Here is a 23,368-nt window from a genome sequence, read left to right as displayed (position 1 = left end):
AGGCGATGATTATTGTTTCATTCATGGTTGTTTTTAATTTTTTTCTTCCATATACATGTTATACTTTTCATATATTATTTATATAATCAAACAAAATGTTCTTTTATGGTATGATGATAGTTTTTACTGATCGAAATCTAAATGATACTTCAATAAAGAAAATTCCATTTATTTCAACTTTCTCTCGCTCCCAATGTCTCTCCTACTTATCTAAAACATTCATCAAGCTAAGTACTATATAGTTTCCTCTGAACCCTGAGAGAATGATTTTGAGAAGCAAAAATTATGTAAGAAGAGTAGGTGGGAGGAGGAGTAAAAAAAACAGTATATATTATGTGTACGATGTTCAATTTAATTCACTTCTGCATTACCTAGGTATATATGCATCTAGTTATTTGTCTGCTTTTCCAATATTATATCCTGTAACCTGTAAGGCTAGCCTGAAGCTCCTTAATTTAGGAAGAGGGGAGTGTTTTTGAGCCCATATTTCAATACCTCTTGATTAGTAATATCTAATCGAAATCTAAGTGATCAATGTAAATGAGGGGCAGTAGCTAGCTGTGCCCTAGGCCATTTTATGCACACAGAAGCACATAGGGATCCACTGGGTTAAATAATCAGTAGGATCTCTTCCTGCTCTAAAATTCTAGGTTTATCATCTGGGCTTTTTGGCCCCAAATAAAAATGACCTGACAAGGATTCCTAATTCTTGAGAACAAGAGGAAAAAAGACATAAACATGTTATTCACAGGCCTTTGATAACTGATCAAACCTGAGAACTCACACATAGGTAGCATATGAAAGACAGTGTGTGCTTGTGTGCCTATTTGGTGTAGACTTACTTAACATCACATAAGCCTTCTTTCCCATCTACCAAGCACAATTTTTTTCTGATGTCCTAAGAAAATACCCCTCACTTTTTTTTCCCCTTCTGTTTATTTCATGCTGCTTCACATCTTCTTGCTCTTTATTTTAACATTGATTCGACAAACATTTACTGGGGACCTTTAGACATTTACCCTTTAGAGACAGCATGATATAGCTGAAAGAACTTTGTCTTGAAGACTGTAGGCCCAGCTCTATCACTTACAAGATGAGTAACCTTGGACAAGAGATTTTGAATCAGAGCACAGAATAAGAATAGCGTATTTTTCCTACTTCACATATGTATTTTGTAAACTGTTTTGAAAATTTATTTTTATTAACTTTTAAAACGCCCCTAGGAGAAATAAAAGCTAAAATAAATGAATGGGACTACATCAAACTAAAAAGCTTCTGTGCAGTGAAAGAAACTGTCAACGAGGTAAAGAGACAATCATTCAAATAAGAAAATATATTTGCAAGCAATGCCTCCTATAAGGGCCTAATATTCAAAATATACAAAAAAACTCATACAACTCAATAACAACAAAAAACCAAATGATCTAATCAAAAAATGGGCATAGGACCCAAACAGATACTTCTCACTAGAGGACATACAAATGGCCAATAAATATATGAAAAAATGTTCAACATTGCTAGGTAGTAGGGAAATGCAAATCAAACCACTATGAGATACCATCTCACACCTGTTAGAATAGCTATAATCAACAGAACACGTAATAACAAATGTTGGAGAGGATGCGGAGAAAAAGGAACCCTTATACACTGCTGGTGAGACTGCAAATTGGTACAGCCACTATGGAAAACAGTATGGAGGTTCCTCAAAAAACTGAGAATTGATCTACCTTTGATTCAGCAATCCCTCTACTGGGTATTCACCCCACAGACTTGAAAACCCATATCCAAAAAGATACTTGCACACGGATAGTTATAGCAGTATTGTTCACAGTGGCCAGGACATGGAAGCAACCGAAGTTTCCTACAATAGATGATTGGATAAAGAAGCTGTGGTACATATATACGATGGAATATTACTCAGCCATAAGAAGAGATGAAATACTGCCATTTGCAACGACATGGAGAGACCTCAAGATTATCATACTAAGCAAAATAAGCCAGACAGAAAAAGTTGAAAATCACATGATATCACTTATATGTGGGATATAAACCTAAAAGTAACAAATGAGCAGAAGAAACAAACAGAGACTCATGGGCATGAATTATAGACTAGTGGTTACCAGAGGACTATAGACTAGTGGTTACTAGCGGGGTGGAGGAAGAGAGGGGAGGTAGACAGGGTAAAGGAGGTCAAATATAGAGTTTAGGGGGAGGGTGAAGTGGGTAAAGGGGATCAAATATACGGTAGCCGATGGAAACTGGACTTTGGGTGGTAAAAATACAGTAGAATATACAGTTGTCAAATGATCATGTACACTTGAAAATTATACAATTGTATTAACCAGTGTTACCCCAATAAACTTAATTAAAAATTTTTTAAAAAATAAATAGAGAGATAAATAAATAAATAAAATGCTCCTAGGAGAGATGGCTTAATAAACTAGTGTTTAGCATTTTGGTTTAAATTCATTTATAAAGTGCATTTGACTTTTTAGTTGAGAGCACAAGCTTGTTAGGATTGGAGTGTGTTGGGGACGATGCTATAGCAGAGAGACTCAAAGCTGGCAAAGAACATTAACGTGTCGGGAGCCATTTTGGAACATGATGGAAGTCATTATGAGGCACTGAAGGAATCACGTAGCTAGAAGCCATAACATGGCTACTGAGTTTGCTTAAACAATGGTTCTAGGAAACAAGAAGTCGAGTTACCTTGGTGAGCCTCGTAAACTCACCTTTTAAGGTAACAGAATGTTTTACAACCATGGAAACAGGGCTATGTATGATCATACATAATTGACAAGCATTGTTATAGATATGTATGGTGTGCTTTGCTATGGTAACGTAGTGATTGATTATGGTATTCAATAATCACATAAATAGGCTATGCTCAATAAACTCGGAGCTGCAGCATTGACTGTATGCCCTCCTGAAAGTTCTTTCCTATCTTCTTTTTTCTTAGGCTTCACCCCCCTCTTTCAGGTGCTATTCGACTTTAGCCGGCTGGCTCCAGCAAGTGGTGCCTGAACAGAGACCTGGAAGCTTGGGACAGAACGTTAAGGTGAACGTTGTGGTGAAGACCGCCACCGCAGGAGAAAGGGGGCCCCGAGTAAACTGTAAACCGAATAAACAGTAAAAGGTGGCTTCTATCTACATGACTTCTTCAGTGCCTCATAATGGCTTCCATCATGTCCCAAAATGGCTCCCGACATTAATGAACCTAGGGAAAGGAGGAGTCTATAAGGAGGAGAAAAGGAGCTAAAAAAAGTGAGGTTCCCTCAGATAATACTTTGCCTGCTTTGAATTTCCCGTGGTCAGGCCCTGATTGTCAGTGTGACCTGGATACATAGTAGAGTGTAGCCTCCAAGCAGAGCTTGGACAAATGCCATTTATTCAGCAAAGCGAACTGCCATGCTCCAGTAACCCCAAAAGTATACGTTCTTGGGGTTCTTAGGTCTTGAAGTTGGAAATTGGTTCTCTTTCTACTGTTAGGGCTGGCCAGTAAGCTTGAGTTAGAGTGTAGGTTATAAAGGGTAATTCTTTATGCCCAAATGATTGGATGAAACAGACTAATTGTTGAGTTGTTTTGTTGTATACATTGTAGAAAGGCCATAGAGTCAGGCATCTAAGATTCTGGTTTCAGCTCTGCCAGCCGTGATGCCTTAGGCAAATCACTCAGCAGCTTTGTTCCTCAGAAGAGTCTGGTGAATAAAGTGTTTCTTAAAGTGTGTTCTTGGTTTACCTGCATCAGAATGTCCTGGGCTAGTTTTTAAACATTTCTGGACTTCATAAATCTGTATTTTTAACAAGCGTCCTTGGCCAATGTCATGCTCACAGAAACCCACTGGATGGGACCATCAATAGGATCTCTTTCTACTCTAAAATTCTGATGATCTGAATTTTAGTTAGCTTTAGTCTTCCATGAACAAAGCAAGATTAAAAGGAGAAAGAAAATAACATTTGCTAATAACCAACTATTTGCCTGGTGCTATGTTTGGGACTTTATACACATTAGCTGATTTTTCTTCGCAATAATCCTTTGAGATAGGTATTACTATTACCACCATAGTATGCATACATTTGAAGTTGGGTCTCTAAAAACTTCTAGTTATAGGATGAATAAGTTCTGGAAATGTAATATATATCATGGTAACTATAGTTAACAATAACGTATATTTGAAAGTTGCTAAGAGAGTAGATTTTAAAAGTTCCAATCACAAACACACAAAAATTGCGACTGTGAGGTGATTGATGTGTTAACCTTATTGTGGTAATCTGTTTTCAATACATACATATGTAACATCACTACATTGTACACCTTAAACTTATATAATATTATATGTCTATTGTATCTCAATAATGCTGGAAACAAAAGTTGGGACTCTGATTTTAAAATTAATGTTTTTTTTCTCCCCACAATATCAAGTGTAGTAAGAAACTACACTTGATCTTAGCCGAAAGACCAAGAAAACAAAGTAAGAAACTGCAAAAGAGCTTATGGTAATCGATAAGCTCCAGTGCAGCACCTTATCTGCATACAGTAGATTACAATTTTAGGTACTGTTTCTTCATTTTTGTTGAGTCACCAAGTTTCTCTTATTGTGAACATTAATTACCTTCATCTTAATTTCTCTTTGCCTTATTTTTCCTACCCATTTAAAATTTATTCTTTCTGTATTCTATAAATTTTAAGGCAACTTAAGTTCTTTTTGTGTGATGGGCAATAAATTAGATATAAATAAATAACATAAAGCTACATTATAAATTTATTTAAAATTGCATTTACTTAAAAAGAATAGAAATACATGAAATTGTGACAGCCCAAGATACTTTCAGTTTTAAAATTTCAAAACTATAATGGAGAGGAAAACGGATTCGATGAAAAATAAGTTTGAAATTTGGCAAGATGTATCTTTTGATCGCTTCGACTTGAGTTAGCTATATCTACTTCATCTAGGGAAGGGAAGGGGCCATGGCGGGTTAAAAGACATGAAGTTTAATTGGACAGAAGGAGGTTGGTCTGTTTGAAAACTGAATCAAGATGAATTCCATGTGAAAGAGAAATTGCCTTTTCCTCTCTAAGGTATTTGGAGGGGAAAAAAAGAAGAATGGCAGAGATCAAATTTTGGGGGTGATTTGGCAGGTAGATTAATTGGATTACCCAAGAGATTCTTCCTGCTGGTGACTAGTTTGCATAGAGTTTGAACTGGTCAAAATAGAAATCATCTTGCCTCATGACTCGTTACTTGTGACCCATTATCTTTGTCTTTGGTCCCTGAGAAAAGTAGCTTTATCTAATTTCAATCTCAGATGAAAAGAAATTAACATGGTAATATTTCCCTTGTGTTTGGATAGGGCTGTCTTCTGACAAGGGAGTAGGAAAAAGGATCTGTTTGGTTTGAGATAATAATTATAGGAAAGGCATTGTAAAATTAAACAATGTAAGATATTATTGGGGGGCGGGGATTAGGATAATACAGCTGAAAGGAACACTAGGTGTCATCTAATTCCTTTATCTTATAGGCACTGAAGCCTATGAGAGTCAAGTGTCACCAATAAGCTTATAGGCACTGAGGCCTATGAGAGTCAAGTGTCATCAATAAGCTGAAACACCCATACACCCTTTACCTAGAACGTGAAGGCATATTATTTTCATTTTATTGATGAGGAAACTAAGGCAAAGAGAAGTTAGGTAATTAGCTCAGGTCATGCCTCTGGGATCCAGTCTTGCCTAGCTTGTGACTTGATGATTCATAAGACTATCGACAAATTCAGTCACTTTCCTGAGACTGTTTCTTCATTTTTAATAATAATCCCCATTCCATTGAGTTTTCAGGCTGTTTTGAGGCTCAAATCTGAGGAACATGTGAAAGTGTTTTGTGAAGAGTAAACAGTGGTGGTACTCAAAAGGGATATTGTTTAAAATGTGGGTTTCCGGGTCTCATCCCTTGTAGATCCTGATGCAGTAAGTTTGGAGAAGGAAAGAGAATGTTTGAAAAGCATGCTAGATGATTCCGATGCACTAGTTCTCCTACCAACCTATGAAAAAACACTTGTGTAAAACAATGGTTCTCTATAAAGACTATTAGAATTCCCTGGAGGACTTGAGTATTGCTCTTGCCACAAGTTTCACATTCTCACAGATTCATGAAAAAGAAAGTTGCAGCTACAGAACTTGGTGTGCTATATCCTCTCTGGGTATGGAGAATCTGTACCTAAGATCAGTCCTAGGAGCCCTCTCCTTCACAGAGAAGTAATAGAAAAGCAAAAAGAAGCTTGCTCATCCTTAAAGAGAACAAGTGAATCACAGGTTTAAAACAAACAAACAAAGACTGAGGCATTTGTAGGTGAAAGGGCAAGAGTCTTCTGTTGCGAAGGTCAGATAGTGAAAAGCAAAAAAAAAAAAAAAAAGAAAAAAAGAAAATTGACAAAATTCCATACATTCCTGTGTCAGGAATAAATTAAATAAAGGCACAACAAACCTCTGCTTAGCGTACGAACAAAGCCAGAACAGCAAAAAAGAAAAGAAAAAAGTAATTATTTAATTGTTTAAAGCACTGAAGATGTCAACATGGGGGGGTAAAAAAAAAGGATTTGGGGCTTCTAACGTTTATTTCATGGTTTAGTATTGTATTTTGAGTTACATGGGAGTGGGTAGAAATGCGATAGTTTTTCCATGTTGAGGGCCTATAGATGTGTTAGCTGTGTATAAGGGAATCATTTTTAATGGGTCAGTTTGGAGCTTTAAATATGATAAACAGTATCTACGTGCAAGCAACATTAGTTAAGTAATTGAGGTGACCGCCTTTAAGGTCTTCCCACAGTTCAAATTCCGTATTGGCAAACAAAGCCAGTCTCCCTGCTCTAACTCATCGCCAGCTCCCCTTGCTCAGCATTTTGGAGGGCTGAGGACGTGGCGGCCGCCCCCGTCACTTCCCATCCCCCAACTGCCCAGTCTAGTTTACCTTCCCAAGAGCTAGACCTGTAAGGCCGGGATCCCCGCCACTTACTGGGGAGAGGTCCACGGAACACCTACCTACCGCGCGGGGGACGTTTGCACAATATGTTTGCTTAAATCGTGTGACGTTCCAGAATCTTACACAAGAAAAACTGAGACTCAGATGTTGATGACTTAAGTTTCTTAAATAAATAAATAATTAAAAATGCATAGCCCACATTTTAAAACATGGCCACCTTGTAAAATAAACATAGGCTGATTTGGGTTTAAGTTTCGTGGAGAAAAAAAGAAGGGGAACAACCAGTGGTAATCAGAGCCCTTTTTGGAAACTCTTGATTCAACTTTAAATTAGAAATATGTATGAGGAATATGCCTTTAAACTCAGAAAAGCAGTGAAACAAATCTCTATAGGTCCGTCATCGGGTTAGAATTTTACAAAACTTTAAGAGTTATTTGTTTGCTATTAATAAGCCTAGAATCCCTGTTTGCATTTTTACAAAGTTCTCTTTTGAGGACCGATACGAATCAAGTTAGTATTAACTTGTTCGCGCGACTCCTCCACTGCCTTTTACAAAATACCAGAGCTGACCCTGGCGCTGGCCGCATTTTGCCACGAGCCTTCCAGGACGCCTAACTCAGGCAGAGCCCCGCACTCAGTCTGAATACCCCTCTCCGGGACACTGGCGCCCACAGCCGGAGGCGGGCCCGAGGTGGGGGAAGGGCGCCGGGGCGGGCCGAGGGCGACGCTGGCGCTCGGCCGCTGCGCGTTCGGGTCCCGGCCGCCAGTCACCCGCTGCGGGGCGCGGCGCGGCGGGGCGGGGCGCGGCGGGGCATATAGTCAGCGCGCCGACGCCTTCTCTTCGAACGCCGTAGGTGCTGCGGACGCTGCGAGGTTGCGGCTCTCTGGATTCTCGCGTCTCTGCTGCTTTCGGTCGGTGGGCGCGCGCCCCGTTGTGTGGTCGGGTCCCCTGCGAGGCTCTAGGCTGAACGGCGGGGGTCGTGGCCCGTGGGGTCTTCCCGCCTCCGGGCCCCGGGAAGGGACGGTCTCTTTGGCCTGCGCTTTTGACTTTTGCTTTATGTTCGTTGAGTCTTTTCCGCCTGCTGCTCTAGTACTGTTTTAATTTCTTGGCGTGCTTGCAGGATAACGTTTTCCATTCGTCCTGAAAGGACATTGTTTAAAAAGAAGTGCATTGGAACATCGTCTGACAGCGGAATTTTATGGGGTGCGCAGTAACAGCGGGGCAGGCGATGCTACCGCCTGACTTCCGCCTTCAGCGCGGGTCTTTATTGTAAAACTGGGATCCTCGGTGGCCAAATAGTGAACTGATTGGTCCGGAAGTAGTGGACAGCGGGCTATGCTGGTTCTTGTAATTTCTCAGCTCTGCCGCTTAGCAGGGAGGCAATGTTGCGTGAATGTGGGTCGTTGGGGACGCTAAGTTTACATTTAAAAGTGTTTCGAAATGCTTCTCAATTCATCCAAGCACCTGTTTCCACCTGTGCGTAGTCGCCACAAAACCAGTTTCACTCCTTTGACATGGGAATAAATCTCCCCCAAATGCACCAACTTGATAGTCTTGCCTGCCGATGCTATCTCCTGCTCGAAATCTCTTTAGTTTTAACATGAATTTTAACTTGATTAGCATTTGTGTGTGCAGATATTCTCCTTCTACAGGTATCCTATTCTCCTGGTGGAGAAACAAGACAAATCTATCAACAACTTTGCTTTTCCCTTCGGAGTCTCTTTTCCATTGGAAATTTACACAGGATCTCTGAAACCTTGCCAGGGGAGGTTCAGCCAGGGAAGAACTCTCAGAGCTTGAGAGTGGGAAGAAGCACAGAAGACATCTTGATTTTTTTTTTTTTCTTGGAATTATCATTTGCTTGGGTTGAAAAATAAATCTGGGAAAGTTTTATCCTGAGTCATGAAATAAGTTTCTCTTCCGCAGATTTCTTCTTTCTCCAGGAAGGAAAATGGCATCTGTAGCAGTTGATCCACAATTGGTATGAATTTTAAAATTCTATTTCTTGATTTCTTTCCCTTTCCGTGTGTTTTGAGAAGTTAACTCCTCTCCACACCTTGGTTTCAGAGTGTGGTGTCTAGGGTGGCCAACTTACCCTTGGTTAGCTCCACGTATGACCTTGTCTCCTCGGCTTACGTCACTACGAAGGATCAGTATCCCTGCTTGAAGTCTGTATGTGAGATTGCGGAGAAGGGCGTGAAGACCATCACCTCTGTGGCTGTGATGAGTGCTCTGCCCATCATCCAGAAGCTAGAGCCACAAAGTGAGTTCTGATTTCCTCCTCAAGATTTAGTTCAATGGACCTGTCAGGAGTGAGCATGAAGCTGATTTGAATATGGCAAATGGCAGCTTAATGCCCTGAGCACATAGCAGCAACCTTAAGGAATCCTTGAATTTCCCAAGGCACATGTTGCCTTTGTCTAGAAACTTCCAGGTGATTCTCATTGTTATAGAAGGCCTGCTTTTCAGCAATGGCGGATGTTCATAATACTTGTAAAAAAAAAAAAACAACAAAAACCTGGAGATGCTTCTATGTTGGCAATAAGAGTACAAGGGGAACTAGTGGGCGAACTGAAATAACTGACTTCCTTGGGCGCACACAGTGTACATAAACTGCTTAAAAAAAATTGTTGAGATAATTAACACACTATACAATTCACCCACTTACATGTACAATTCAGTGATTTCTTAGTATATTCACAGGATTGTGCAATCATCACTGCAATCAATTTTAGAACATTTTTATCACCCAGAAAGGAACCTCATATCAGTTTGTTTGCATGATGAAAAAGTTCTGGAATCGATAGTGTGATAGTTGTAAAACATCATGAATGAACTTAGTGCCACTGAATTGTACATTTAAAAATAGTTAAAATGGTGAAGGTTATGTTATTTATATTACTGCAATTTTTAAAAAAGAGAAAGAAACCTTATACCCATTAGCAGTCACTCTCCTTTTTACTCCTCCACCACACCTGCTAATCTACTTTTTGTCTTTTATAGATTTGCCTATTCTGGACATTCATATAAACAGTCATAAAGTATATATTCTTTTATGATTTGCTTCTTTTACTTAGTATAACGTTTTCAAGGTTTATCCACGTTGTAGCATTATCTCAGTATTTCATTACTTTATTGTGGAATAATACTCTATTGTGTGGATAGATCATATTCATTCATCAGTCGATGGATATCTGAGTGCTTTTGGGGGATATAAATAATGCTACTGTGCACATTTGTTTACAAGTTTTTGTGTGGACATATGTTCTCATTTCTCTCGGTATATAGGAATGGAATTGCTGGGCCATATAATAACTGTATAAGATTTTAAGCAACTGCTAGACTGTTTTCCAAACTTGCTACACCATTTTATATTCCCACTAGCAGTGTATGAAGGTTCTCCACATTAGGAACCCTTTTGAATGAAGGTTTAAATCATTTGCCGAAATGGTTAAGTCATGGACTTTTTGGAGTATAATAAATCTTTAGAGACCAGTTTTCTAGTTCTGCTACTTCCCAAATAAATTTGTAACTCTTACTTGGCTTGGTCATCATTAGAGGAAAGCTCAGACTAAAATCTAGGCCTTGTTAGGGAGGTGCTGTTAGTATGTACTGTTTCCTAGTGATAACACAACATACATTGCTACCTACTGAATTAAGTGTAGGTAGTGGTTAAACTAGCATGGAAATGTCACTTTTGAGAGTTTTTAGATACTTTATTTGCTGAATGAGGGTTCAGGTGAATTTTTGCTTCTCTTGGCATTACCCTTAGGGGCCAGTTGACGAAGAAGCATTTTAGCCAGTTTCCTACGCAGCTCGTCACTTCCTCTGCCTGTGGCTCCCCTGCCCCTTTATTTTCCTGTCAGTACAAGAAAGTTGCCAGCAACCTACCAACCTTCTTCCTATCTGAGTTAGAGACTAGGCAGTGCATTGTATGATAAATGAAGGTCAACATTCCTGTTGTTTTTTATAACAGCGTTCAAGGTATAATACTTGGTATGTTCATTCTAGATGTACACTGTTCATTTTCCCCATTTTGATTCTTCTAGTTGCTGTTGCCAATACCTATGCCTGTAAGGGACTAGACAAGATAGAGGAAAAACTGCCTATTCTGAATCAGCCAACAAACCAGGTGAGCTTGCAACAAAAGAGGCTTTCCATCTCACATGTTTTTGGGTTTGCCTGTTTAGCACAGGCTGTGCATACCATAAACAGGAAACACTTAATTGTTCCTTCAACCTGGATATATTTTTGAAAGAGCAATGGCCACTCCCATACTTCCTGAACTGTTGTCAGGTTATGTCAAGAAGCAGAGATGAATTAGCCACCTTTGAACTAGAATACTTGTAGTCTGATCTCTATCAATATGTGGCTTTGCCTCTGTAAATGAAATTGTTCATAAATGACTTGATTCCTATGTGGTACTGGGTAAATGCAGAGGTGGTATATAGAACCTTTTCTCACTTGGTATCTGAGAGCACATCCAGCAGGATGGAGAGTATGTCTGCCTATGTGGTAGCCTTCTGAGGCTGTCTGTATGAGGCCAGGTGTGGATGGTACCTATGTCTTTGCTCATAGGCATGCATGAGCTGCTCTCAGTATAAGAATGTCCACATGGAAAATGCCATTCTTCTCTAGAATACTCCTTGTATCTTTCTACAGGTTTACCTAGTTTAAAAAAATAACACCTTGACAGATTTTATATTTGTTTATCTCATCTTCTCCAACAATTCTTAAGTGGTGCCAGGTAGGGCAAACATACCTGATAAAGAGATTGAGGCTCGTCAACTCTTAGTGACCTAACCAAGACCAGGGAGTGGAAGGGCCAGAGTCCTTCTTTAACTCTTCAACTATGCTACCTTAGGTAAGACCTTAGATATATATTTATGCTGGTGTTTCTCACCAGCCAAGTGATCTGTTCTTCTACTTATAGGTTTTTGCCAATGCCAAAGGAGCTATGACTGGGGCAAAAGATGCTGTGACGATGACTGTGACCGGGGCCAAGGATTCCGTGGCCAGCACGATCACTGGGGTGGTGGACAAGACCAAAGGAGCGGTGACTGGCAGTGTAGAGAAGACCAAGTCTGTGGTCAATGGCAGCATTAACACAGTCCTGGAGAGTCGGATGATGCAGCTGGTGAGCAATGGTGTAGATAGTGCGCTCACCACATCAGAGCTGCTGGTAGACCAGTACCTTCCTCTCACTGAGAAAGAACTAGGTAAGTGGATTTTTGTCTTGAAATAATGTTTTATACTTAAATCAGTCTTTTAAAACAGCTTTATTGTGTTATATGCATAGTAAGCTTTGAAATTTTAGGAGAATTAGCCTAGAGAAATATTTCCTATAGATGGATTGTTTTTAGTGTTTTTGTTTTTATAGAATCGTTAAATGTTTAGTGACGACTATATGCCAGGTACTGTGTTGCCCAGGAAGCTCACTGTAGTGAGAAGAGATGTATGTAGAGGAACACATCAGATGCAGCGATATGTTCTGGGTAGTCAAGCCTAGCAGCAGACATGAACTATCTTGGGAAAATGAGTATATAATTGCTAGGTGGTTGGGTAGAATTTATAAAATCAAGATCTAGGTTAGATTATAGGCCTTGTCATTTATAGCTGTGATGCCTTATGGTGACTGTTCCTTCTTTCTAACTTCAGAAAAAGAAGCAAAAAAAGTCGAAGGATTTGATACTGTTCGGAAGCCAAGTTATTACATTAGGCTGGGATCTCTGTCTACTAAGCTCCGCTCACGTGCCTACCAGCAGGCCCTTAGCAGGGTGAAAGAAGCTAAACAAAGAAGCCAAGAGACCATTTCTCAGCTCAATTCCATTGTTAACCTGGTGAGTAAAAGTTCATTTAAAGGGATCTGAAGGGAGTTCATTTATCTAGAGGGACGAGAATAAATGTAATCATAAAACCCAAGAATTTTAATCTTACCTAATGAACAACCCAATAGAAAAAAATGGGTGAACATTTTTATATAACCAGCTCACAGAAAAGGAAGTATAAATAGCCAATATATAGGAAGTGATGTTAATCTTATTCTGAGGAGTCTCTTTACAGATGCCTTTCTTGTTCTGTCACACTGGCAAAGTGTGAAGTGTATAGAGAAAGAGGTATATTTATGGATTTCTGGAGGAGTCCAGGGATGGTTCTAGGAAAGTCATAAACACATATATGCCTTGAGCAGTTTTACTTTTAGAACTTTGCCCTACAGACATGGATAGTTGTTTGGAGTTGCAAAAGACTGTAAACAATGGGTATCAACTAATAGGAAACTTATTATATTGATATATCACAAAAAGCCTATTGTGTAGCCATTAAAGGTTGCCAAGTTATGGTACAGTGTTTTGTACGGTACAGTGTGTTTTGTACTGTCATTAGAAGCCCATTTATTCTTGGAAGGGGAAATAGATGGCTGGCAACAGGGAAGAGGAAGTTTGAATTCCTTTCTCTTCTTAAATTTTTTTCTTATATTTTACACATATATATTAAATTTCGATTGCCTTACCTGTGCTAAACTGGAGGTAAATTTAGAGACTTTTATGAATTAGAGGCAGTAAAGAACCACAATTACTTCATAATAAGTAACAATGATAGCAGGGATCTCGCTCTCCTTAAATGCTTAATGAGATTCTTGTTTTTTATGCTATGTGATTTACATCATAGATCGGAGAATAAGCTAACATAAATATCTCACTAATTTGTTTCTTTGTTTGATTTCAATGTGTTCTAGATTGAATTTGCCAGGGAGAATGTGCACTGTGCCAACCGGAAAATTCAGGGTGCTCAGGATAAGCTCTCTCTCTCCTGGGTAGAGTGGAAGAGAAACATTGGCTGTGATGATACTGATGAATCCCACTGTGCTGAGGTAAGCCAGCTTGGTCAGAGTCATCCACTACAGTTTCTGAAGTTCTACCAGACTTTTCAATTTTGTTGGTATTCCTCTTAGATCACTCGAGCAAAGGTTTAAATAATACTGTGTACATAGATTGCTTATTGTGTGACAGAAAAGCAAAACTTTGCAGTAACTTTGTCTATTGACCATCAGTTATGCATATTGCCCTCAACAGGATTCAGCTAAATGAGAAACATGGGCCTTTCCCTCATCATGGGTACAAACTAACAGGAGATATAGATAGGCATTTATACCATCATAGTGTTTTTTTGACAGCATAAAAATGGGTTATGAGGCTATAGAAAAGGTACCTAACTTGGTCTTGGATTGAAGATGGTTGAGTCAGATGACTTCCTGGAAGAGGTGAGTGCGAAGCTGAGACCAAGGGGGAGAATGAACTAGGTGAAAGGGCAGGAAGGGGACTAATATTCCAGACAGAAGAAATGGCATGTTGTAGTCCTAGAAAGTGGTTATTTGGGTTTTAAAAGTTAGTCTGTGTATCTCTGAATACTGCCGTGTGACTAATACTGTTGCATTGAGGGTTCTTATAAAGATTTTTTAAAACGTCGAAGAATCTACTTATGTGATGGTCACATACCAGCTTACTGTAATTGAAAAAATTCATACATAGCATTGTTGGATCCACTGCTAATTTTAAAACTTGTTTTATTTTTAGCACATTGAGTCACGTACTCTTGCCATTGCCCGCAACCTGACTCAGCAGCTCCAGACCACATGCTCTACCCTCCTGTCCAACGTCCAGGGGTTACCACAGAACATCCAAGATCAGGCCAGTCACTTGGGTGCGATGGCTGGAGACATCTACTCAGTGTTCCTCAATGCTGCCTCTTTTAAGGAAGTGTCTGACGGCTTCCTCACTTCTAGCAAGGGGCAGCTGCAGAAAATGAAGGAGTCTTTAGATGATGTGATGGATTACCTTGTTAACAACACACCCCTCAACTGGCTGGTAGGTCCCTTTTATCCTCAGCTGGCTGAGTCTCGGCATACTCAGCACTAAGGTGCAGAGGACACAACCAGCCAGAGGGCCCAGCAACCTGAGCACAAAACACATTAAACTTGTCCCTGTCACCAGTGCAGTGTGCAACCAGCCAGGTGCTAGACAACTCCGAATTGGGGAAGCAGCTGGCTAGAAAAGAGGCCCTTAATTGTAGTAACTTCCAATTAGATTAAGAGCTTTAAAATGTGTGGCATTAGCAGATGAGTTCTGTTTACCTGGCTGGTAAGAAAATGAGTGACTGGTCAGACCCTAACCAGAATTCACAGAAAAGTCCCAGTGCATTTATGGCCTTTGTCTCTTGCTACTGTTGCTGTCTGTTTGTATTGAATAAAAACACCTTCATGTGGGCTGTGGTGTGAACTGGCTTCTGCTCCAGTTTGGTCTGGGCAGGTGTCATCACTGGTTTGTCTCACAATGCATGCTTGTACAACTTTAATTTTTTACTTTTCATAAAGGAATGCCGCTTAAGAATTCAATAAAATTCATTGCAGAATAGATCAGCTTTATGCTGTGTGTTCCATGTGCTTTGTGTGTTGCTTTCATAGAGCTGCTTCGCTTATATGACAGTTATTATACACATACGTGAATTCCAGTTGTCTTGTTAGGGAATTTGGCAGAGTAATAACAGTAGAAGATGAATGTCAAAAGTAGAATGTTTGATAACAGGTTTTAAACAAGTTAAAAGTTAATGTGCATATAAGAATTTTACTGGGCGCCAGTTGTTGCCTTCATTTTTGTCTATTTACTGGACCCCCGAGAGTGTGTTTTTAAGCTAATAGAAGGACCTCATGGCTGACTGCCTTATTAAAAAGTAATCAAAGCTGAAAGGAAGCAAGTGGGTGACTGTTTGCATCAATCATTCTCACGTAAAGGCAGTAGGCATTTCTTGCCAACAGGCTATTGAGTTCTAGAATGAGATGGTTCAGTGTCCAGACTCAGCTGGACTTAACTTACCATGTTGTCACTTTGGGAGAAAGACACGAACACTTGATGAGATACCTTTAGAAGACTGCATTAGAATAAAGTCTTGTGGACTTTGGGTTCTTAATATCTTGCCCAGGATATTCAGACTTTTAGTCACCTCGATGTTGGTCAGTTATTTAAGATGTTGGTCAATTATTAATGGATCTCCTTATTATAGCTGCTGGATGCCAAACTGTTCAAAAAAACAAATCTTAAATTTAGTGAAATAGAGCTACGTGCTTTTGCCTATCTGTCCTAAAAGGTTAGCAAGGCTGCCCTTCAGCAGAAGCAAAGTCTAAGTCTAATTCTTCTCTTTCTATCCTGGATCACCTCCTCCCTGTGAAAACAAGGAAGCAGCACATAACTTTATATGCACCTTGTGTGTGAATAAGTTAAAGAACTAAATTTTTTCCCTTGAGGTAACTCTAGGAATCAGCAAACAGGTGAGTTGGATCAGAGGGTAGGGACTCACTGAGATTCTTGAAGCTAAGGTGCTTTTGGCTTCTGGAAAGATGGACTGTCAAGATTTATGAACTTCCAGAGTGGAGCCTATCTATTCACTTGCCTCCCTGCCCCCAGTGACTGGCATTTTCTAGAGTCTGTCTCTTAAAACTGTTTTTCTCCTAAATCCAAATTGGACATAACCCTGTCCCTCTTTGCCTCAAAACTCCAAGGCTGGTATTTTGTGGTTTATTCTAATTGGTTGAAAAATTCATACAGTATAACTGTGCAAATGCTTTCTTATCCTGAACATAAACTTTTGCATTTCCCCGTCATAAGAGTTATAGTGCCACCTAAATTGCTTGTGAGAAAGAGACATGTTTCCTTCATTAGCTTCTAGAAGAACACCACTAGCCCTTACTTTTTACCGAGAGCTGTGCACATTAGTGGTGGTTTTATCTGTCTTTGTGTCTCAGTGAGTTTCATTGTCCCTTAATGCATTTTGTTTTATTATCACCATGTCTTAAAATTTGTTGTGGTCCTGCATATTAAATTTTATTGTATAAATGGGCAGTTTGGGTTTAACAGACTTTCCCAAAGAGGACAATTTTTTTTGAGGAAAAAAGCTAAACCTAGCACAGTAACCATGGCAGATTTTTAATTATTTGGGTACACAAAACCTGGCATGGTGTGCCTGAATGTTCAAGGATGCTTTTTCCTTTGCATGTAATAAAAATATGGATTTCCTGGTTCTAAGTGAAAAAATCAAAGTGACTTTAATCTCTTAGCCTTAGTTTTCTCATCTGTCACATAAAATTAATGATACCTCAGCAGATGGAAGTGAAGTGTTTGAGGATGGACTGTTTCTATTTTGCACTAGAGGCATAGGGATACTATCTGTGAGACAGTCACATGTAATATCTGGTAAGTTCAGATGTGAGTAATAGAGGTCATGATTAGGAAAATATATCCACTTTGATAAGGCATTCATTATAGGTATTGAAGAACTAATAAAAGGGGAAAACTAAAATTTGGTGCCTGAGATTTTTAGGGTATCATTTAGCTCACTGAGATGGCTAGTTGGGGAAGGAGGAAGGAGCAGGATAGATATTTGTGCATATATCTATCAGGCGTGAGTGTATGTAAAGGAGGACCTCTGTCAGCCTAACCTTCCTGAGCTCTCATGGATTGGTAACTGGGTCAGCTGGGCCTTGGTCCTGAGGCCTGCCTTCATGAAATGTCCCTGTTGTATAAACCAAAGTATTTATTGCTTGTATCTCAAAGGGCAATACCTACATGCTATAGATATCCACCTTCCCAAAGGTATCCTAAAATGTAGGATATCCTATATTTCCACAGTAACCACTTGGTAAGGAAAAGATACTGAATAATAGCACTGTTGAGTATCTAAGTTTCCAGTCTAACCTGTAGCAGCCTACTTCATTTGCATTATGGAGAAACTGGAAAAGTAATAGCATCAAACTATTCAGAGAGAAGAATAAATCTTTTCAGGCTTGAGGCTAGCTTCGGCTTAAACAGACGTTTTCTGATGTCTTTCCTGTTCCTCTTGCTTACCTTTGGAGATTCTGATGTCACTCTTCCACGTTTTAGAAATTGCTGATTCCTGGAAGAAATGTCAACTGACATTTCTATCTCCCTGGGATAGGCCAAGGTCTTATTTTAGGGCTGGTGAGAGGCGAAGGCTTTGGTCATCATCCAGCTTGGGCTGAGCTGGGAGGCATGAGTGGGGAGCTCATCTGGAGAAGGTTGAATAAGAAAATCACACCCTCTGTTGGTGGTGAGGTGATGAGAGGCAAGCAGCCGGTTGAGTTTAACTGTGAGATTGCTGATTAATACTGTGCATCTTTAGTGGTTAAGACTCAGTAAGATGACTTAGTAAAATGATAGGAAAGCAGTGTGAAAGGTAAATGTTTGGAGGAGGTGGGACAGAGTTGCCTGGGTTATCCTCCTCCATTCTTAATTTGCTTAAACTGGGCCTGCAAATGAGAGAAGCGGGTTCTGATACAATGAAAGGCTTTGAATCTCATAGGGAAGCCTTCTCAATGTAGAATGGACCTTCTTGGTTCTTTAGCTCAGTTTTGGTTTTATGAAAGTGCTACTTGAGAGCTATTTAAAAGATATTAGAGCCATAACATAATATGTACATTTTGAGCTAACACTGAAAACATAATTGGTTCATTCATTGGTTAGAGACAATGTGGATATGTAGGGTAGCTACATTATTATTTATATACATGTGGCGGCATTAAAAAAAAATTCAATATTTGAGTTCCTAATTATATCATGCATGAACTCTGCCTTTCTGAGAATGTAAACACCATAAACTGTTTTTAAGAGACTTTTATAGTCTTAGAGGATGTTTGTTGATGAATATTCAAGTAACATCCTGGTATAGAGCACTATTTGTCTCTTGCTTTTAATGGCCCCAAGCTGCTCTTTTTTTTTTTTTTTTTACTTTTAAGATGTGCAGTTTATTGTCTATCTTTACATCAATATAGCTATAAAAGAAAGAATTTGAAAACCCTAAGAAACAAAAATAAAAGGAAAGAGATACCAGCTACAACTGGTGAAGCATTATAGTACAGTCTCGGTATGATATCTGCATTATAGGCTGCTCATTTTTAAATTCCCTACCTTTATTACAAAACTAACCTGCCAAATACGACTCTTCAGCATGAGACAGTATAGAGTTGGCAGGGCAACAATTTCAGTTTTAAGTTTTATTGACCAAAGCAAGACAGAACACTAACTTAGATAATATCTCCTGTGAAGGGAACAAAGATCTAATATCTTCTAGACCTTAAGAAAGTGAAGAAAGTAGTGGAGAGTATTATTAATTGACATTTTACAAAAGTAATGAATAAATTAGATGGCGCTTTTCTGTCAGTATCAGTGATGAAGAAATGGTTACTATTTAAATTGTTTTCATTTCTCTTGGGTATATACCTAGGAGTGCAATCGCCATTGGGTCGTATGGTCACTCTATGTTCAACTGTTTGAGGAGCTGCCAGACTGTTTTCCAAAGTGGCTACACCTTTTACATTCACACCAGCAGAGTATGAGGGTTCTGATTTCTGCATATCTTCACCAACACTTATTATCTGACTTTTTGACTCTAGCCAACCATTTAAGTTATAAATTAATACAAGTAGATGTTGAATAGTATGAATTAAGCACTTCTCCTTTCTCATTGTCTACACAGGTTAGAGCAAAGGAAAACTCAGCTAAGGAGGTAGCTCATATATCTGTCAGATTGACTCCATTATATAAAGTAGCCCAAGTAAGCTCTCAGCATGGATAAAACTACATTACCTGTCAGGGAGCCTTCCTCTACCCTCTCTGTCTATGCCAGAGATTATTAACTGGGGAACCCTAGAGATCGGAATTCCTTTCATACAAACAAATTCTTAGTTCTTTTCACTTCCTTATTTCTTTAATGCGTATTCTCTATTTTAAAATAAATCAATTGTCATGTTTAACAACACTGCATGCACACTCACCTTTACTAGAAAGTTAAATTCCCACAGATGGTGTTTTTATTTCTGTAGTAGCCTCACCTATCCAGGGCCCCAAGCTACCACAGGCCTACCTTTATGCAAATTAAACAATGGCACCTTATTCTCAACATGTGTAGTGCCACCTGGAAAATTGTCATAATAAATGTGCGAATCAGTGACATTCAGAACAGGAAAGGTGCCCCCTGTGGTTATATATGGTGAACAACCCACAAACAGTACACAGTGTCCCAGGAATCCTAGCATGGTCGCCAGATTTTCTTGAAAAGAATGTATTGCTGGTTTCCTGTCCTTTTCCGTGTAGGACTATGGTTATCAGTAGTTTCACAGTAAGCATCAGACTCTGAATTTGGCCTTCACTGATGGGCATTCTCAGCAACAGATTTCTTTGATACTTGTTCATGTCAGTGAAAAGGAGATTTATTTTCTAAATCAATGAAACGATTTATTTTCTGCCACATTTCTAAAAACACTGTGAAGATGGTCACACACCAACCACTACATTTAAAATTACACTCACCATGGAAACCTAATAGGCCATGGCTACCTCCTAGCTGCCCTGCCCTCCTCTATTCCCTTCGCAGCCCCTAAGTAGGTTTTGAATTTAGTAGAAGTTAAATTCTTGGATAGTTAAGAATTTAGTAGAAATTAGACACTTTGAATCATTCTGAACATATGGAAGGTAAATTATTCATATGGCCCTCTGAAATCATCTCAGGGATTAGAGATGGTGATGGAAACTTTTCTCCTAAAACTCTGAGTGTGGGATTTCTAACTTTTGCAAAGAACTCTATTTTAGGCCAATACTTACCTGACCTGTAGGTGACTTTGAGAGTTTGCAGGTATGTGTGTGTGTTGGTATTTAAGAAACTAATGAGAATAAAATTTACTGTTTATTGAGTACCTATTATAAGCGAGGCCATACTACCTTTATTCTTCATCTGCAACCCAAACAGGTATTTTCCTTATCTGAGAGGTGAGGAAATAGGGTGAAAAGAGATAAGTGGCAAGGTAGGGATTTAGCTCAATACCTCGCTAATGTCAAAGTGTATGTATTTTTTTTGTTCTAGCATGCTAGGCCTCTGATAGAAGAAAACTGAATCTTGCTTTTTTGTTCGGGACCCAGAAAATCCCTCTGTCCATACCTTTTTGTGTTTGAGTTTTCTGTTCTAGTTTGTGATAGCAGATGTTAAAATATACATTTACTAGAAATAGCTCGGAAAGAGAGCTAAGCAATGTATGCTTTTAACTTAAAAATGCTAAAATTACAATTGTTGACTTGCTTGATTGATGCTCCGAATCCATTTGTATAATATTGCTGGCTTTTGTGGATGTCAGGTTGGATATTATCTTTGCAAAGTGAACATTTATGAGTAGCTAGAATGCAATTTAATCTTGCCAAACTGAAAGACTCAGGAACAAATGGCAGAAGTTTGTGCTCTGACCAGACCTCTGAGCACCTGATTCTTAGGGAAAAGTGCAATAAGAGCCACAACCAACCAGATAAGGGGTCCCGATGACCAAAGCGAGATCACCTCTATTCCAAGCAATAAACTCCATACCCATTAAACAATAACTCCTCATCTCCCGCTCTGTTTTTTGATGAATTTTTTTAGTGAGTTGTTTTGCCTCTGTTAAGTAATCAGCTAATTTTTTCCCTCTGCTGTCAAGGTTCTAGCCTTTAGTAATTTATTATGCCTTACTAATTTTCTGCTTCTAAACTAATTTTGGCTAAGAAACATTACTTAGCTTATCAAAGTAAAGTAAGAGTTAAGAGAACTTCTTATCCCTAAGATCCTTTCCTATGAAGAGAAGAGCTAAGACTTTGTCATGGCTGTTTCAACTATTAAAAGACTTTTTGCTTCCTCAGTTCCAGACATTTCTGAAAGACTTTATATTATTCAAAGTTGGGCTTATGGAAAAGTGGAATATTATTGTTTTTAAGAGAATAATAGATTAATAGATGAATATCCAGAAATGCTTTATATCTTGTATTTTCAAAAAAGCTTTCATTTCGTAAGTCTACCACTGGTTTCCTTAATGCTTTTAGAATATGAGTGAATTTGGGGAAAATGATTGTCAACACTTTGTCAGAATACACAACTATGGACAAAGTAAGGTTCACTCACATGCAGTAATTAATGTCTCCATGAGCTCACTTGAACCTAACAGCTTACTTCATTAGTGTTTGTTTTAATATCCAAGATTCTTTTTTTACAGGTATGTGATTTCACTGCAATAGAATTGACATCTGAGACTGATGAAATTCCAGATATTATAGCTTTGGAAGAAGAGTATGGATCAAATCATTCACATGCTAATAACCCTGAGTTTTCTCAGGGCGAAAGGTTGAATAGCTAACAAGAAAATACTCCTTTGGCTGAACACATAATTATGTCACATTAAACTTCATGTTTGTTCATGTGTTTATTCCTGTGGCTTTGGGGATTAATCTATTGGGGGTTAGTCTATTTTTTTGGTTACTTGTCTTAATTGTAATGAGATTCTGATCTAAACTTTTGTAAGAGATCCTAATTCTGTATCATATATCATTTTATATAATTCTTCAAAGTTGAATCCTTGACATGCCTTTAATAAAAATTGGTCTGTATAATCTTGAATCAGAGTGTGTGTGTTAAGTACTGATTGATATACTGAACATTTGTGCATGCTCACGCGTGCGTGCGTGCGTGCGTGTGTGTGCGTGTTTTGTTATTTTGGCCTCCCAGGATTCATTTCTTCTTCTGGCAACAGCACCTTTGTGTCTTTGGGTGAGGGGGTTTCAGTGGGTCTGCTGGTCAAGGTTTTTTGCTTTCCCCAACACTAAGTGTGGGCATATGACTGAAAACAGATCAAGTGGGAGGGAGCAGATCATGATGGGAAAAAGCTTAATCTTGGCTCTGCCACTTACTGGCTGTTTGACCTTAAACAAGTTACTTAATTCCTTTGTACCTTGATTTCCTCATTTGTAAAATAGGGATAATAGTAGGTTTGTCATAAAGGATCAATAAATTAACAGTTGTGAAAGGCTTAGAGCAATACCTGAGCTTTTTAAGTAACATAGTAGCCCTTACTTAAATATTACTTAAGTTGTAGAAACGATGGCCAATTCGGTAGCAATAGACATCCCTAGTGTCCAGATTATAGTTTTGAAATACCTTTTCCAACTAAGGGAAATCAATGCTTTTTGAAGAAATGGCTTATTCCAGGTCTGAGGTAGGAAATACACAAAATGAGCCTTGAACTTTTCGTTATTCCAGAAAGCGTGGAAGCTAATTTGAAGAGGTTCCCATTGACCAAAGATGGGCAATTTGAACTTCAATAAGGATAATTTCAATTTAATGAACCACATCAAATGTGAACCCCATCAAATATACAAATATATCATACGTATAAACAATCTAATTGGTTGCCTTCAGGGGATGATAGCAAACCAATTCATTATCTTAAAAACTAATAAAGGGAAAGAATCAAGAATTTCTTCTTTTTCTTCTTCTTCTTTTTTTTTTACCACTAGATAAATGAGCATGAAATGAG

The 23,368-nt window shown here is 38.8% G+C and overlaps 1 protein-coding gene across 2 annotated transcripts; it reads left to right on the top strand.

The window, feature by feature from the left end:
• The first annotated feature begins 8,907 nt into the window (after positions 1-8,907).
• Positions 8,908-22,452, top strand: PLIN2 (perilipin 2). 2 transcript variants are annotated; one of them, XM_016136279.2, is made up of 8 exons: positions 8,908-8,956; positions 9,043-9,238; positions 11,025-11,107; positions 11,909-12,194; positions 12,634-12,815; positions 13,712-13,846; positions 14,550-14,840; positions 22,052-22,452. In XM_016136279.2, exons 1-8 carry the CDS (start codon positions 8,927-8,929, stop codon positions 22,190-22,192), a joined length of 1,344 nt encoding a protein of 447 aa, XP_015991765.2. In that variant the 5' UTR covers positions 8,908-8,926; the 3' UTR covers positions 22,193-22,452. The 2 variants fall into 2 exon arrangements, with proteins under 2 accessions (XP_015991765.2, XP_015991773.2); XM_016136287.2 differs by lacking the exon at positions 22,052-22,452 and having other exon boundaries at positions 14,550-15,391.
• The last annotated feature ends 916 nt before the right edge of the window (positions 22,453-23,368 follow it).

Source organism: Rousettus aegyptiacus, unplaced genomic scaffold (genome assembly GCF_014176215.1).
Source record: "Rousettus aegyptiacus isolate mRouAeg1 unplaced genomic scaffold, mRouAeg1.p scaffold_m13_p_3, whole genome shotgun sequence".
In the NCBI taxonomy this organism is placed as follows: Eukaryota; Metazoa; Chordata; class Mammalia; order Chiroptera; family Pteropodidae; genus Rousettus; species Rousettus aegyptiacus.
Note: the sequence above shows the minus strand (reverse complement) of the source record. Positions and strands in the feature narration are given on the sequence as shown.

Bases quoted from the DNA above. Each gene is read 5' to 3' on its own strand.
- PLIN2 (XM_016136279.2), top strand. From the start codon at position 8,927: ATGGCATCTGTAGCAGTTGATCCACAATTG. The intron at 12,195-12,633 runs GTAAGTGGATTT...TTCTAACTTCAG, and splicing joins TCTCACTGAGAAAGAACTAG to AAAAAGAAGCAAAAAAAGTC. The intron at 12,816-13,711 runs GTGAGTAAAAGT...AATGTGTTCTAG, and splicing joins TCAATTCCATTGTTAACCTG to ATTGAATTTGCCAGGGAGAA.